Source organism: Cotesia glomerata, linkage group LG4, assembly GCF_020080835.1.
Source record: "Cotesia glomerata isolate CgM1 linkage group LG4, MPM_Cglom_v2.3, whole genome shotgun sequence".
In the NCBI taxonomy this organism is placed as follows: domain Eukaryota; kingdom Metazoa; phylum Arthropoda; class Insecta; order Hymenoptera; family Braconidae; genus Cotesia; species Cotesia glomerata.
Genome location: NC_058161.1, coordinates 10,732,861 through 10,746,772, shown reverse-complemented (window position 1 = coordinate 10,746,772; position 13,912 = coordinate 10,732,861). Strand labels below are relative to the sequence as shown.

The window sequence follows — 13,912 nt, the reverse complement described above, 5'->3', positions numbered from 1 at the left end:
TACGCAGAGGGTTCCCCTCTTACCTTTTCTGTTTTCTTCTGGTATTTCTTTTTTTGTCATCTAGCAAAATATTGATTGAACTTGATTAAATTTATCTCTATCGGAAAATCTTTTTAAAAACCATGCGAAGATAAGGAACGATCTTTCTGATTTTAAGCTGTTTTTCGCTTGTGTCAAACCTCAAGAAACTGCTACTCTTGAGCCGATGGATGAGAGCGAAGAAGGAATGCAAGTTGACGACGTCTATAGAGAAAACAGTTCTGAGGACGAAAAATACTTGCCCGATGCAAAATAAAGACCCTGAAACCTTCCACCAACTAGAATTAAATGACCTTGTGCGACATATAGGGTTTATCCAAAGAGGGATCTGAACACTTAGCGGCTGTATTGAAGAAGAAAAATTTATTAACTAAAGGAACATCAGCTTATTTTTATCGCGATAGGAAGAAAGAGTTCCGAAAATTTTTCAACAATGATAACGAAAATTCATTGGTTTACTGTTCAGATGTAAAAGGTTTGGTTGATGAATTAAAATCGAACACATACAAAGACGATGAATGGAGGCTTTTTATTGATTCGTCAAAGAGAAGTCTAAAAGCGGTTCTTCTCCATAACGGAAACACATATGCACCGATTCCAATAGCCCAGTCGACCAAACTTAAAGAAACTTATGAAAATTTACAGATTGTATTAAATAAAATAAAGTATTTGGAGCATCAATGGAAAATTTGTGGTAATTTGAAAATTGCAACACTTCTGTTAGGTCAACAATCAGGGTTTACAAAATATCCCTGCTATTTATGTTTATGGGATAGTCGAGATCGGGAAAATCACTATGTAAAGAAAGAATGGCCAACGAGATCGCACTTGGATTCTGGTTCTCACAATGTGATACGAACACCGTTAATTGATCCTTCTAAATACCTACTACCACCACATCATATTAAGCTTGGTCTTATGAAGCAGTTCGTCAAACCTCTGGAACAAGATGGCAATTGTTCTACATATTTGGGAGAAAAGTTCCCAGCTATAAGTGATGCCAAATTAAAAGAAGGGATTTTTGATGGGCCTCAAATTCGGACTTTGTTTCTAGACGATAACTTCGCTTATGAAATGAGCGACATTGAAAGAGCAGCATGGTCGAGTTTTAAAGATGTGTCACAAAATTTTTCGGGAAATAATAAGAGTGAAAATTACGAAAATTTAGTTGAAGAGTTGTTGGAGAATTACGGTACGCTGGGTTGCTTAATGAATCTTAAATTGCATTTTTTACATTCTCACCTTCAATACTTTCCTGAAAATCTTGGCGACTACAGTGAGGAGCATGGCGAAAGTGGAATGCCAATATGATGACAGATCAGTGCTGGGCACTTGAGAAAGATGTACCCAATGAAAACAGAAAGCGAAAAAGAAACCCTTTGCGTAGGTCATTCGAAGACAAAAGGATTCGACACAAGCGAAGAACAGCTTAAAATCAGAAAGATCGTTCCTTTTCGCATGGTTTTTAAAAAGATTTTTCGATAGAGATAAATTTAATCAAGTTCAATCAATATTTTGCTGGATGATAAAAAAATAAATACCAGAAAAAAAACATAAAAGGTAAGAGGGGAACCCTCTGCGTAGCTCATTTGAAGCTAAAAAGTTCGATACAAACAAAAGACAGTCCGAAATTCGAAAACATGGTTCTGTACTTTCTCCTTACATGCTATTTTTTACAGATTTTAGAATTTTGTCAGATTTTCAATTCTAAGATCATATTCCATCTATGAAAATACATCTAAGTCATTAACAATGGTGTATAATAGATTTTTTCTCATATTTATAACTGCAATTTTCTCGATTTTTTTTTTATTTTTTGAGATTTTTCTAAATTTTAAAACATCAATGGGACAAAAAAAATTCAGATTTAAATTCAGTGGAACAAAGTACATAAAAATCATGCTCAATCTGAATCCAAAAAATTTTTTTAATCTCGATAATTTCGATTTTTCATGATTTCTTGCAATTTTTTTTGAGTTTTTTGCAATTTTTTCAAATTTTGACGGCTTAAGAAGCTACGAAACATTTAGATTCAGATTCTGTGAATTGAAATACATAAAAATCATACGTGATCTAGGTCCAAAAAATTTTTTTCATTGCTGTGACTGCAGTTTTTCGCAATTTTTTGGGTTTTTGCATTTTACTCAAAATTTTGAGGGTGTATGGGTAAAACTGATTTCAGATTCGGATTCAGCGTGTCAAAATATATAAAGATCGGTAGGTCCGGTCAAAAGTACAGAGCATTTTTTTTTTGTGGGCCGGTGTTATTTATGATAAATTTTAATATTAACTAACATTACAACGAAATACTTATATTGAGATGAGAGTCTGCACCTTAAAAGCGAATGCTCACAAGATTTATCATAAAGCCAAATAAATAAATAGTTTTTATTATTTTATCAAATATTATTTAATTAAATGAATTATTGTAATTTAGTTACTTTGCCATTTTTGTAAGTTTTCGGAAAAAAAATAATATTTGTTGTTGTCGTTCTTAAAATTCACAGTATATGAAAATTGAAATCTACAATTTTCAATACTAGAAAAGAGATGACTATAATTTCCAAAACATGGCTTACAAAAATGAATCAATCTTCTTTTATGATGCAGAACGATTTCGTAAAACGTTGATTATTTTTTTTCATTCGTTGATTGAGTTCATTAATTAATTCGATGTTAATTTAATAATTAGACAATTTATCTTTTTAATTGTTTTTTATCAAATACACAGTTTTTTTTTTATTAATTATTAAACATCATAGAGAGAAATTATAGAATTATTTAGTAATGAAAACTGTACCTAGTTTTTAATTTTATTAAACGTATGCTGAGAATATTAGAAGTAGTAATGATTTTAAAAATAATTATAGATAGTATATTTATACAATTATGAAAGAGTAAAAAATGTAAAGTATCACAAGTATTACAGTAATTGAATAGTAAAATCACATTATAATTCCAAAATTTAACAATTGTTGCTTCAATTTTAATTATTCTATATATATTTTTTTCTACTGTAATTAAATCACAAAATTTATTAATAAGTGCGTTTTATTAATTATTAAACAAATTAAAAAGTTTTCTGAAAAGTATCAGTCTTTAATATAATCAAAAAATAACCGATTTTATACTATTATAATATTAATGCGTCAGAACATATTATTTGAAAACTACGGTAAGAAAATGTACCTCTCAACAGCGGAAAAAAAAATTATTGTTCTTAAATGTATGGCATAATCGAATAAGTTCAGTAAATATAATTAATTTATATAATATTTTTAAAGATTTATATAGTTAATAATAGATATTTTGAGTTAAATTTTCGACGTAGTGAAGTAAATTGAATAAGAGTTTATTATAAAAAGACAAAGATATATGTATGGCTGTTGCTACAAATTTATCGATTACATCAATAAGACCTCAATATATTTTTTCGATTTATAATGTGTGTTATAAAATTTAAATAGGTTTTGTAACAATTAAACCGCAGACAATTCAACCGACGACAGTTTAACCGACGACATTTGAACCAAATGACAGTTAAATCCCAAGGCAAATCAACCGTTGTATAATGAAATGAAACCATTCCTTTCTCAAAGTTATTGCATAGTTTGGTTAAAAAAAAAAATAGCAAAACTTTATATGGGGAAAATATCATTATTTAATTTTTATAATAAATCAAGAAGATAATATTGCTGCAATATCATGCAGATATTGTAAATTTTTATCTGAATCATATTTTGTGACAATATTTTTTAGCCGATATTCTATATCCATGTAAACTTTCTTCCTGTACCCTTTTTTCACCGATTTCATGTGTGTTTATTTAAAAATTATTTGTTTTGCGGTTAAAATGTATGGTGGTTGAACTGTCGTAAAGTTGAATTGTCTTCGGTCGAACTGTCTTCGGTTTAATAGTCGCAACACCATTTAAATGTATTAAAAAGTTCTACAAGATCATACTGATATCATTTTTAAATAATATATACATAAGTATATCATATATATTTATATATATAAGGGTGTGCCAAAATTTTATTTCCGTGAAGAACCTTTTAAAATCGGAATTTTGAGTCCCGCTTTTAACAGGAGCTGTGTTTGGGCATTTCCTGAGATATTTTAGCTTGTTACCGTAATGTACCCTTTATAGTCCGGGGGCCGGTCATAAGACCCGTATGCAATTCGAGGTCGATGGGAAGTTAAAGTTGATTCTTATATATTTTGACCTGCTGAATACGAATCTGCTTGTCAAATTAAAAAAAAAATGGTACGTTTTGTTTAAACAATTGTTTTTTAAAAAATTTTTGAAATTTGAAATGGAACAATTTTTTTCTGGTAGAATTAATTATTTTAAAGCGAAAATAATCAATAACTTTTTTCCGTAAATTCATTAGTTTTCGAGAAATGAATTTTTTTTTTAAATTATTTGAGATTGCGCGTCGGAGTGGGGATCAGCGCGACCGCGGTTCTCAAAGTCCAGCGGTTCCCGCACGCGTGTACCCGCATATATACATGTCTATATGCTTATATGTATTTTATTTATTTATTTTAATTACTGTAATAACTTTTAAACAATTTAAATTTAATAAAAAATTTAAAACATTTTTTCATAAATAATAATAATAATAATAATAATAATAATAATTAAATTTATTACTTTTTTTCATTTCTTAATTAGTTTTTTTAATTATTTTTTTTATTCTCGAGGACAATAGTTAATTATTATTATTATTATTATTTATGAAAAAATGTTACTTAAAAATGTTTTAAATTTTTTATTAAATTTAAATTGTTTAAAAGTTATTACAGTAATTAAAATAAATAAATAAAATACATATAAGCATATAGACATGTATATATGCGGGTACACGCGTGCGGGAACCGCTGGACTTTGAGAACCGCGGTCGCGCTGATCCCCACTCCGACGCGCAATCTCAAATAATTTAAAAAAAAAATTCATATCTCGAAAACTAATAAATTTACGGAAAAAAGTTATTGATTATTTTCGCTTTAAAATAATTAATTCTACCAGAAAAAAATTGTTCCATTTCAAATTTCAAAAATTTTTTAAAAAACAATTGTTTAAACAAAACGTACCATTTTTTTTTTAATTTGACAAGCAGATTCGTATTCAGCAGATCAAAATACATAAGAATCAACTTTAACTTCCCATCGACCTCGAATTGCATACGGGTCTTATGACCGGCCCCCGGACTATTATCATGGATTTTGTCCTTCAGTTTTTTTGTCCATCTATGGAATTGTCCTTCAGTTCAAATGTCGTTCGGTTAAAAAGTCGTCGGTTGAACTGTCGCGGTTGAAATGTCGTCGGTTGACTATTCCCGGCACATATATAGGGTGTCCCAGAAGTAACGAACGCCATTGTAGCATCTGATGAAAAAAATTATTCTGAGACGAAAAGTCCTTAGCCATTTTGTAATTAATCTCATAGATAATTAATTATTAATTAAAAATAACGTCTCTTTATTTGTTAGAGAAAGAGCGCCAGTGTCCAGTAAAGTACGTGCCAAACAAAGACACAACTAACTGTATGACTAACTAGTTCTATAGCTAACGTAGTCACACATATTTACTTACACATTCACACGTGCAAGCGTCTTCGTTTTGAACGCACTTGACTGGACACTAGTTCTCTCTCTCTAACGCATAAAAGGACGTTATTTTAATTAATAATTAATTATCTATGCGTCTGATTGAAAAATAGCTAAGAGCTTTTCGTCTCAGAATTATTTTGTTTATCAGATGCTACAATGGCGTCCGTTACTTCTGGGACATATATATATATATATATATATATATATATATATATATATATATATATATATATATATATATATATATATATATATATATATATATATATATATATATATATATATATATCTATTGGTACCAAGCGATTTGAATTATGTCAGGATAAACAATATAAAACTATTTAATGTAAAATAAGCTTTCCTTCAATTTGATGCTGCTTCAGCTTCAGAGAATTCAGATGCTGGAGATGACGTCTGGTTAATATTTGGTCTATAAAATTGATTAACTAATTGTTTTAAATTCATAACAGTACCTAAACCAGTTCCAGGTTCCATATCAATAAATTTATCTAAATTATTTTGGCAGGCTAAAAAAATATACATACATTTTAATTAATAATTATGTAAAGATGAATTTTTTCTTTAACAATAAAATAGCGATATTACTTATTAAATTTTTATATAGATGTATCGAAAATTAAGTTTAGACAAATTTTAGTCAATTTTAAAAAATATCATACAACTTAATTTTTAAGATTTTATTTTAAAAATCAGCAACATATTAATAATCAAATAATTAATCGGGCTGGTCATAATAATTGAAAGTCGGAGAGTGTTAATTCTGAACTCTGATAATTATCTTAATAAAAAAAAATCATTTATCGCTCCGTGTGCTTGACTTGCACACAGTGTGATGAATCGTCACTTAATAAATAAGTTTTATTAAGTGATATAATTATTGGTTGAGTAATACCAACTATTCTTTAACACTAATTATATAATGTATTGAAAATCTTACTTGGCGTAGATATTGGTGGATACTCTGGCGGTGTTTTAATCCATGTGCCATCTTTCCGTTTCATGTGATTTCGATTAGAAGCAAAATTTTGTAAAAATAATGCCGCTGGTATAATTCTAAATCTCCTATGATATTCAGGGCGTAAAGCTTCATCAGATCTAAAGGTTTCGGTGGCATATTTCCAAAAAAATGTCGGAAAAGGTAAAGCGCTTTCTAAATCATAAACCACAGCTCGTTCGTCAGGTGCATAAATTAGAATTGCATGGTAATCCTGAACATAAAAGAAAAATTCATAAATTAAACATTAACTAGTTATTAACAGTGAAGCACACTTATACATAAAAATAAAAAATAACACAAATACATACCCAAACAATGACTTTATCGTCGCCTTTTCCTTCTCGTTGTCGCCAAAGTGGTACGCTTCGATTGTTATTACTAATAAAAACTACATAGCAGTGTGATAATTCCGATGCATGCTTCGTTGCGACATCCTGACAGAGTTTCCATACATTTTCCTCACTATAGAAAAAAAAAAACAAATATATTGATTAAATAAAATACATTAGTATTTACATTTGCTCACGTTATATACCCTAGTATAATAACTCAAAAACAATCAGGTATTTACATATTTAGTAGTAATGAAGAATGGATCTATAAAATTCAAGCTTTTAATATTAATAAAAATGATTATCTTATTCTATTTTTCTATTTCTAAATTATAAATTATTTTCCAATATTGGAAATTTATAAGTTATTAACGGATCAGTGTACCGAAATAATCGAAACATATTTTTGCAGGGAATTAAACGTTGTACAAAAAGGGTCTTTTATTTAACTTTATTTATTTTTTTTTAAATATAATACATCACCTCCAAGTTAATTAAGGTCATAGTAAATTGAAACCATTGACGTTTAAAAACAACTTTGTTCACAAGATATCATTATACTAAGAAATTGAAATAAAAGGAAACATTTTCAACAAAAATAACTGCCACAGTCACTGTAAGTATAAATTTTTACATACACTAAAAACAATTCATAATCATTCACTCTAAAAAATTAAGTTGTAATAAGAGTTGAAATTTACACATTTAAAAAAAATTTTTTAGTTCAAATTAATGTAGAATTTTAATTAAGCAACGAAATTTTTACTGTTTTAACATTTTTAATAGTTTGATTTGGTAAATATCGCATAATTAGCCATACTATCATTACTAATAATTGTATGGTTTGAGCCCGAAGCTTGAGGTATGTTCTACTAGCGCCTAAAAATAAAGACTCGTTGATTTCAACACTTAAGGGATCATTCTGGTTCCGGTTCTTGTAAAAAAGCAAATATTCATTATTTTTTATACATAAACTAAGGTAAAAGCCCCAATAGATGATCACGTACCAGTATATGATCACTCCATGTATTTGTATATATATATTCACAAATATAGGTATACAAATACATGGAGTGATCATATACTGGTACATGATCATCTATTGGGGCTTTTACCTTATAAAAGATATTTATATAAACTTTATTCAACTCAACACATACACTCTTGAATAACACAAAAAATATCTAAGTAACTTTATTTTTTTTTTATATTTTTTATATGAATAAACAGCGAGTGAACGGAGTTTCTCCAAAAGTTGGTAAGTCGCTGATGTAAATAATAACTTGATAACGGCTCATCTAAAACACAAAAACTAAAATTATATACTTTTAATATATAAGTAGCTATGGCAGGAACTATCGGATAATATTTATTGATAAAAAACAAAATGGCTGAGATTAAATCAAAATAACTTAATAATGAATCTTTTTTTCCCAGTTTTTATCCTCAAAAAATAGTAAAAATCAAAATTTTGATTTGGTTGTAGTTCGTGTCATATAGCTACTACTATGTAGAATATGTGGTTTAAATTTTATTGAGATCGGGTCAATGATTTCGGAGATATCATGTACGTCAATCAGAAAAGCATAGTTATAAGATAAACGCGTTCAAAGTTTTTTTAATACAAAAAAAAAATCTTACCTAAAATCAATCAACGATAATGCCAGCACCATACAAAATCCCTTTAGCTTGTTTGAAAATGATTTTCTTGAGTCAAGATAATAAATTCTTGTGTCAAGAAATTATTCTTGTTCTAAGAAAATTTTCTTGTTTCAAGAATTTATTCTCTTGACTCAAGAAAACAATTTTCTTTAAAATGGTATTCTTGGTTCAAGATTTTGGCTCTTGAGTCAAGATAATTTTTTTATCAGTGTGCATACTTTAATTATAAAAATATAATTAACTTACTGATGACTTGATAGTGTGTCATAGTGTGATTTTGCTTTCTTTGCACGAGGGTGATCACTTTCACTCTCTAAATTATCACGGTCAGACATTTTATTGTCAGAAAAATAATTTGTTTTCAAGTAAAACACAGGTTACATGTACTGTAGTAAACAACACTGTATATATACACTACGGAGTATACACTATAGGTATCCGAGCTCAGTGTAGCGAGAAAGATCGCTTAACGCCGGATCGAGTGGGAGAGAATCGCACAGTCGATTGCGCATGGCGACGCGTCGCCACACCGTACACACTACTGCATATAGACTGTACCATCATATAGCGTGGCGACGCGTCGCCACGGCATGCGTCGCCACGCCAGAAATCGGTTTTACGTGCGGCTATAGATGTTTCACATCAAAAATGAATTTAAAAAAAAGTTGATTGCCATATCTTATGTATAGGTATGGTGTTGTTAATACTACAACTCTCGATCGACACAATTAATCGACCAGGTTTTTTTTTTTATACGATTTTCGTATGAACAATGTCAAGAGTTGATTAAAAAATCATAACTCAATAATTCGTCGTTTTATTGTAAATAGAAGATTTCTATCATAATTGTGTCGTAATAATAATTCATCGGGTAGCCATATGTCGATACCCACGTTGTAAAATGTTGTAACCTATTACATTTACAAAATTTTACATCAGACTGTAAAATCAGTCCAATTTTAACAGGGGTTAAATGGGATTCAACGGATGAAAATATTTATTTAAAAATAGTTATTGAACAATTTGATCTCTACATTTTTAATATGAGCAGCATAATATTGTTACAATTTCATTTTTCAAAAAAAAATCAAGCTGCCACATTTTGTGACTTATGATATCTTAGAATGTGGGTATCGATATTTTATTTTTTTAAAATAGTAAACCGAGTTTCTTATAGAGTCATGTTCGCTTATCTTCTTGTCGCTTATAATTAACTGTCACTACTTATGAGAATAACATCAAATTAAAGGATTGGGAAGTTTAATATTGAAAAATTCTTATTTCAAACTCAAAAATTACTAACCTTGAGTAAAATAGCTACTAATTTTATTATTAAAATATAATTTATTTTATATGGGGATAAAAACATATATTAAGATACACATAGTTCAAACATGCACACCATAAATTGTGTATTTCCTAAAATTTTAAATTTCTACACATCTCTTAAAGTCTCAAACATGAAATATTTGTCGTGCTTTATGAATGTACATAAATGCATTGAGAATAGTAATTTACGTTAAAGTTGAGTTAACTTTTTTGATTGATTTACTATAGATGATGTTAATAGAGAATAATACATATAAGTTTTCACTTGATACCTAGTTTTTTACACATCGATATTCTTTTTTGCCATATTTAATCAAACAAACAAACAAATGCATTTGTTTTGGCAAAATTATTGCTAATAAAAAACTCTTCTTCTAGTTTCACTCCAAACAAAAAGAAAATAAATGTTAATTAAATTTTTATACCTAAATTCTTTTGTAAGATTAAAATATACCGGACAACTGATCATTATATTAATTACATTAACAAATTAAAAATCTGAAAAAAAAAAAATTAGTCATAAATACAAATGCAAATAGATCTTACAGAATTATTGACGGAGATGTCCAGGAGGAAGAATAAACTTCTCTCTATATTTACATAATTTAAAGAATAATTTTTTCATTTCTTACCTATTTTAAAAATTCAAAAATTTTCAAGTTTACTCCTACATTGAAAAAATTTTAAACTAGTCGTTTCAATTAACATTTTTTTTATAATAAAATGAGTTTACTAAAGCACATTTTTTAAAAATAATGCTCAATAATAATTAATAAAAAATACATATGCTAGTGTTATTGATCCATACTATAATGATGAACATTTCAAGTACTTACTTGAATGTTTTAATTTAATGTTAAGTATAAAACTTCTCTCGTGAATTATTAAGTGCTGCGATAAGACATTAAATAAAAAAAAATGTGTTATCAAGACAAAAAACTCCAAAAAAAATCTATGTTTGACTTCAGTAATCTTCCTGAAATATAAAAGGTAATTTAATCAATCAAGTATATAATTATAATATAGTTTATCACCAGTTAATTATAAACAATGAGAAAGGTCCCTTTAGTAACTCTACTTTTTCATTTTATTATATAGTTGAACCTACTCTCCTACAGAATATCGATCCACCAGATCTGCTGTCGTATCCTCACCGTATTATTAATATCAACAAAATTAAAAAGTACACATGTAATTGCATACTTATGGTCGAGAAATATAGTTAATTATTATGTGATATTGAGCTTACCAATAACAGCTTGTGTAAACACAATCAGCGGCCCTAGGAAAAAGCGGTACAAGTGGTTTTGTGTTATTACCACTTACACGAGGTTCAGTAGCCATTCTTTGTTTACAAACTAACGATAGTTCCGGAATATGAGTTGTTAATTGTAGTAAATTTTTTATTAATTTAGAACCGTATTTTCAATGTTATATTCACTCCATAACATTTGTAAAAATTGTTTGGCCCAATGTATTTCGCGTGACAACAAAGAGAATTACTTGACTATCTGCATAATACATTGTTGAACTATAAACCGATAAGTTGCACGTATATATTTAGGATATTTTTTCATAAAGTAATGAAACTTCTTCTTTATTTACTGATGTTTACTGAGTATTTAACATTTCAACAGTTGTGCACATTACACTAAAGGGATAGTAGTCCGTATCAAATTCTTTGCAGTAGATGTACCTATAATATCCCCCCTTCTTAACTCTATTAACATTTTGCGAGAACTATTTTCAGGTACGCATGCGTTTTGAAAAAATTTATACTCATAAATGTTGACTTGTAATATATCCAGTTTCGCTGAAGGTTATTTATTCGTTATAGTTATTGTAATTATAAGAATTATTTGTTTTTATAGTAATAGAATATATGATACTGAATTCAACCGACATCTAACAATTTTTTAGATTTTTATAATAATTAAATTATGATGATGAATATTTAGCAAAAAAAATCCACACGTACAAATTAAAAAAAATTAAAGGCGCGAATTTTTTAAAACATTATTTTTATAATAATTGATTCGATAAAAAAATTTTAAAAATTGTCAGATATCTGCTAATTTTAGTATCATATAGAATATTGCTTTTTTACTTTCTTGGTAGGCGTTTAATGGTCTTTAAATATATTTTAAAAATTATAACAATTAATAACTGCGCTTAAAACTAATTAATTTTATTTTAATGAAACAATTGTTTTATTTTTTTATATTCATTTAATTTTCACAAAATTTTGTTATTACAAATCAATTAAAGAATTAAAAAAAATAAATTAATTAATGTTATGATGAAAGTGAAAAAATAATAAACGTTCCTTTAATAGTTTTATTTATTATTGTAATCCGGTAGAACCAAATCCTTGGCCACCTCTTTTAGTTTCATCTAATGAAGGCAGTTCTTTAAGCTCTGGGTACTCAATTTTTTCACAAATTAATTGAGCAATCCTGTCACCGGCAGCAACTTTGAAATCTTCATCACTGTGATTAAAAATTATGACCCCAAGGTTACCTCTGCCAATAAATACAAAAAATGTATTAATTTTTATCCATTTTTAACATGTTATAAATTAACAGTAAAATAACAAATAATCACCTGTAATCCGCATCAATAACTCCAGCACCGACGTCAAGAAAATGTTTCCAAGCAAGCCCAGATCTTGGCGCGACTCTGCCGTAGGTCCCATTTGGTACTTCAATTTGAATATCAGTCTTGACCAACTCTTTTCCTCGTGCCGGAATGACACAATCATACGCACTGTTAATAACAAGTATTTAATATTACCAAAAATTAAATTTTAGAAAAAAAAAAGGCAACAACAAGCGGTTATATTTTAGGCATAACCAAACATTTTTCAACGTACCTACGCAGATCGTATCCAGCAGCTAATGCAGAACCTTTCGTCGGAGCAAATGCTTTATCAGTGAGCTTTGCAAACTTTAAGACGCAATTATTTCCCGATGACATTTTTTAAAACAATTAGGGATTAAGGAGTATAAGTATAATTTTGAAACACTTGTTGATACTAACAAGTAGATATTAACGCGAACCAAGCCAAGGAACTGAAATGGCGGGAGTTTGTAATAAATTCACAGTATCCTATTGCTCTCGGTATTTTTTTGGCGTTGAACTATACCTAATAGAGCCCTTAAATTTTTTATTGATAAAACAGATTTGTATATGTATGCATGATAGAAAAGGTAAATTGTCAACTTATTTTTGAATGAATAGAATAAATCTCTCAGCAAAAAAGCCAAGACATTAGTGTATTTTTGGATTCATTGTAAGAAATAGCTTTATTTATGAATTTATATTATACTATTTTGGAAAATTATAAAGAAATTCTAAAAGTTATAACATTTTTCATAAAACACATTAATTTGCCAAAAACTCAACTTAAAAAAAAATGCTCAAATCAATACCATAACTATTCTTTCTTATCATTATAAATATACAAAACTGAACTCATTATAATCACTAAAAGCTTTTTTTTATTTGAAAATATAAATTAGCAAATGATACCTTACTCAAATAGTTTTTAATGCGTCCTACTAAGACTAAAAATTAAAAAATTGAACCTTTGGTCTATTTAAATGTCACTGTTCAAATATAATTCTTCAATAATTGTTTAGTCATTTATAATCGTACCTGCTCAATGTATAAAAAATGCAAAATGACAGGATATAAATTAATATATATTTGTTTTAATTTATGTTGCATCTAATTTTATTTATTTTTTTACGATTATCTGTAATTTTTAATTACCCATGACCAATTTCATTACTGATATTCATAACTACATAAGTAACAATGAAATAATATGAATGGCCACGAAGAAGTTATAAAAAATAATTATTATTTGTAACAGAGATACTTATTTTTTATCAATCGCTTCATATTTTTTTTAA

At 28.1% G+C, this 13,912-nt stretch overlaps 1 protein-coding gene and 1 long non-coding RNA gene across 2 annotated transcripts; both read right to left on the bottom strand.

Annotated features, from left to right (window-relative positions):
• Positions 1–2,703: 2,703 nt before the first annotated feature.
• Positions 2,704–13,234, bottom strand: LOC123263423 (protein N-terminal glutamine amidohydrolase-like). The gene is made up of 6 exons (XM_044726180.1): positions 12,868–13,234; positions 12,600–12,761; positions 6,981–7,134; positions 6,613–6,883; positions 5,933–6,181; positions 2,704–4,038 (listed from the first exon to the last, which is right to left on the bottom strand). Exons 1-5 carry the CDS (start codon positions 12,969–12,971, stop codon positions 6,018–6,020), a joined length of 855 nt encoding a protein of 284 aa, XP_044582115.1. The 5' UTR covers positions 12,972–13,234; the 3' UTR covers positions 2,704–4,038; positions 5,933–6,017.
• LOC123263429 lies at positions 8,069–9,003 on the bottom strand. The gene is made up of 3 exons (XR_006509160.1): positions 8,913–9,003; positions 8,646–8,692; positions 8,069–8,302 (listed from the first exon to the last, which is right to left on the bottom strand). It is a non-coding gene; the product is annotated as an uncharacterized LOC123263429 (long non-coding RNA).
• Positions 13,235–13,912: the final 678 nt, after the last annotated feature.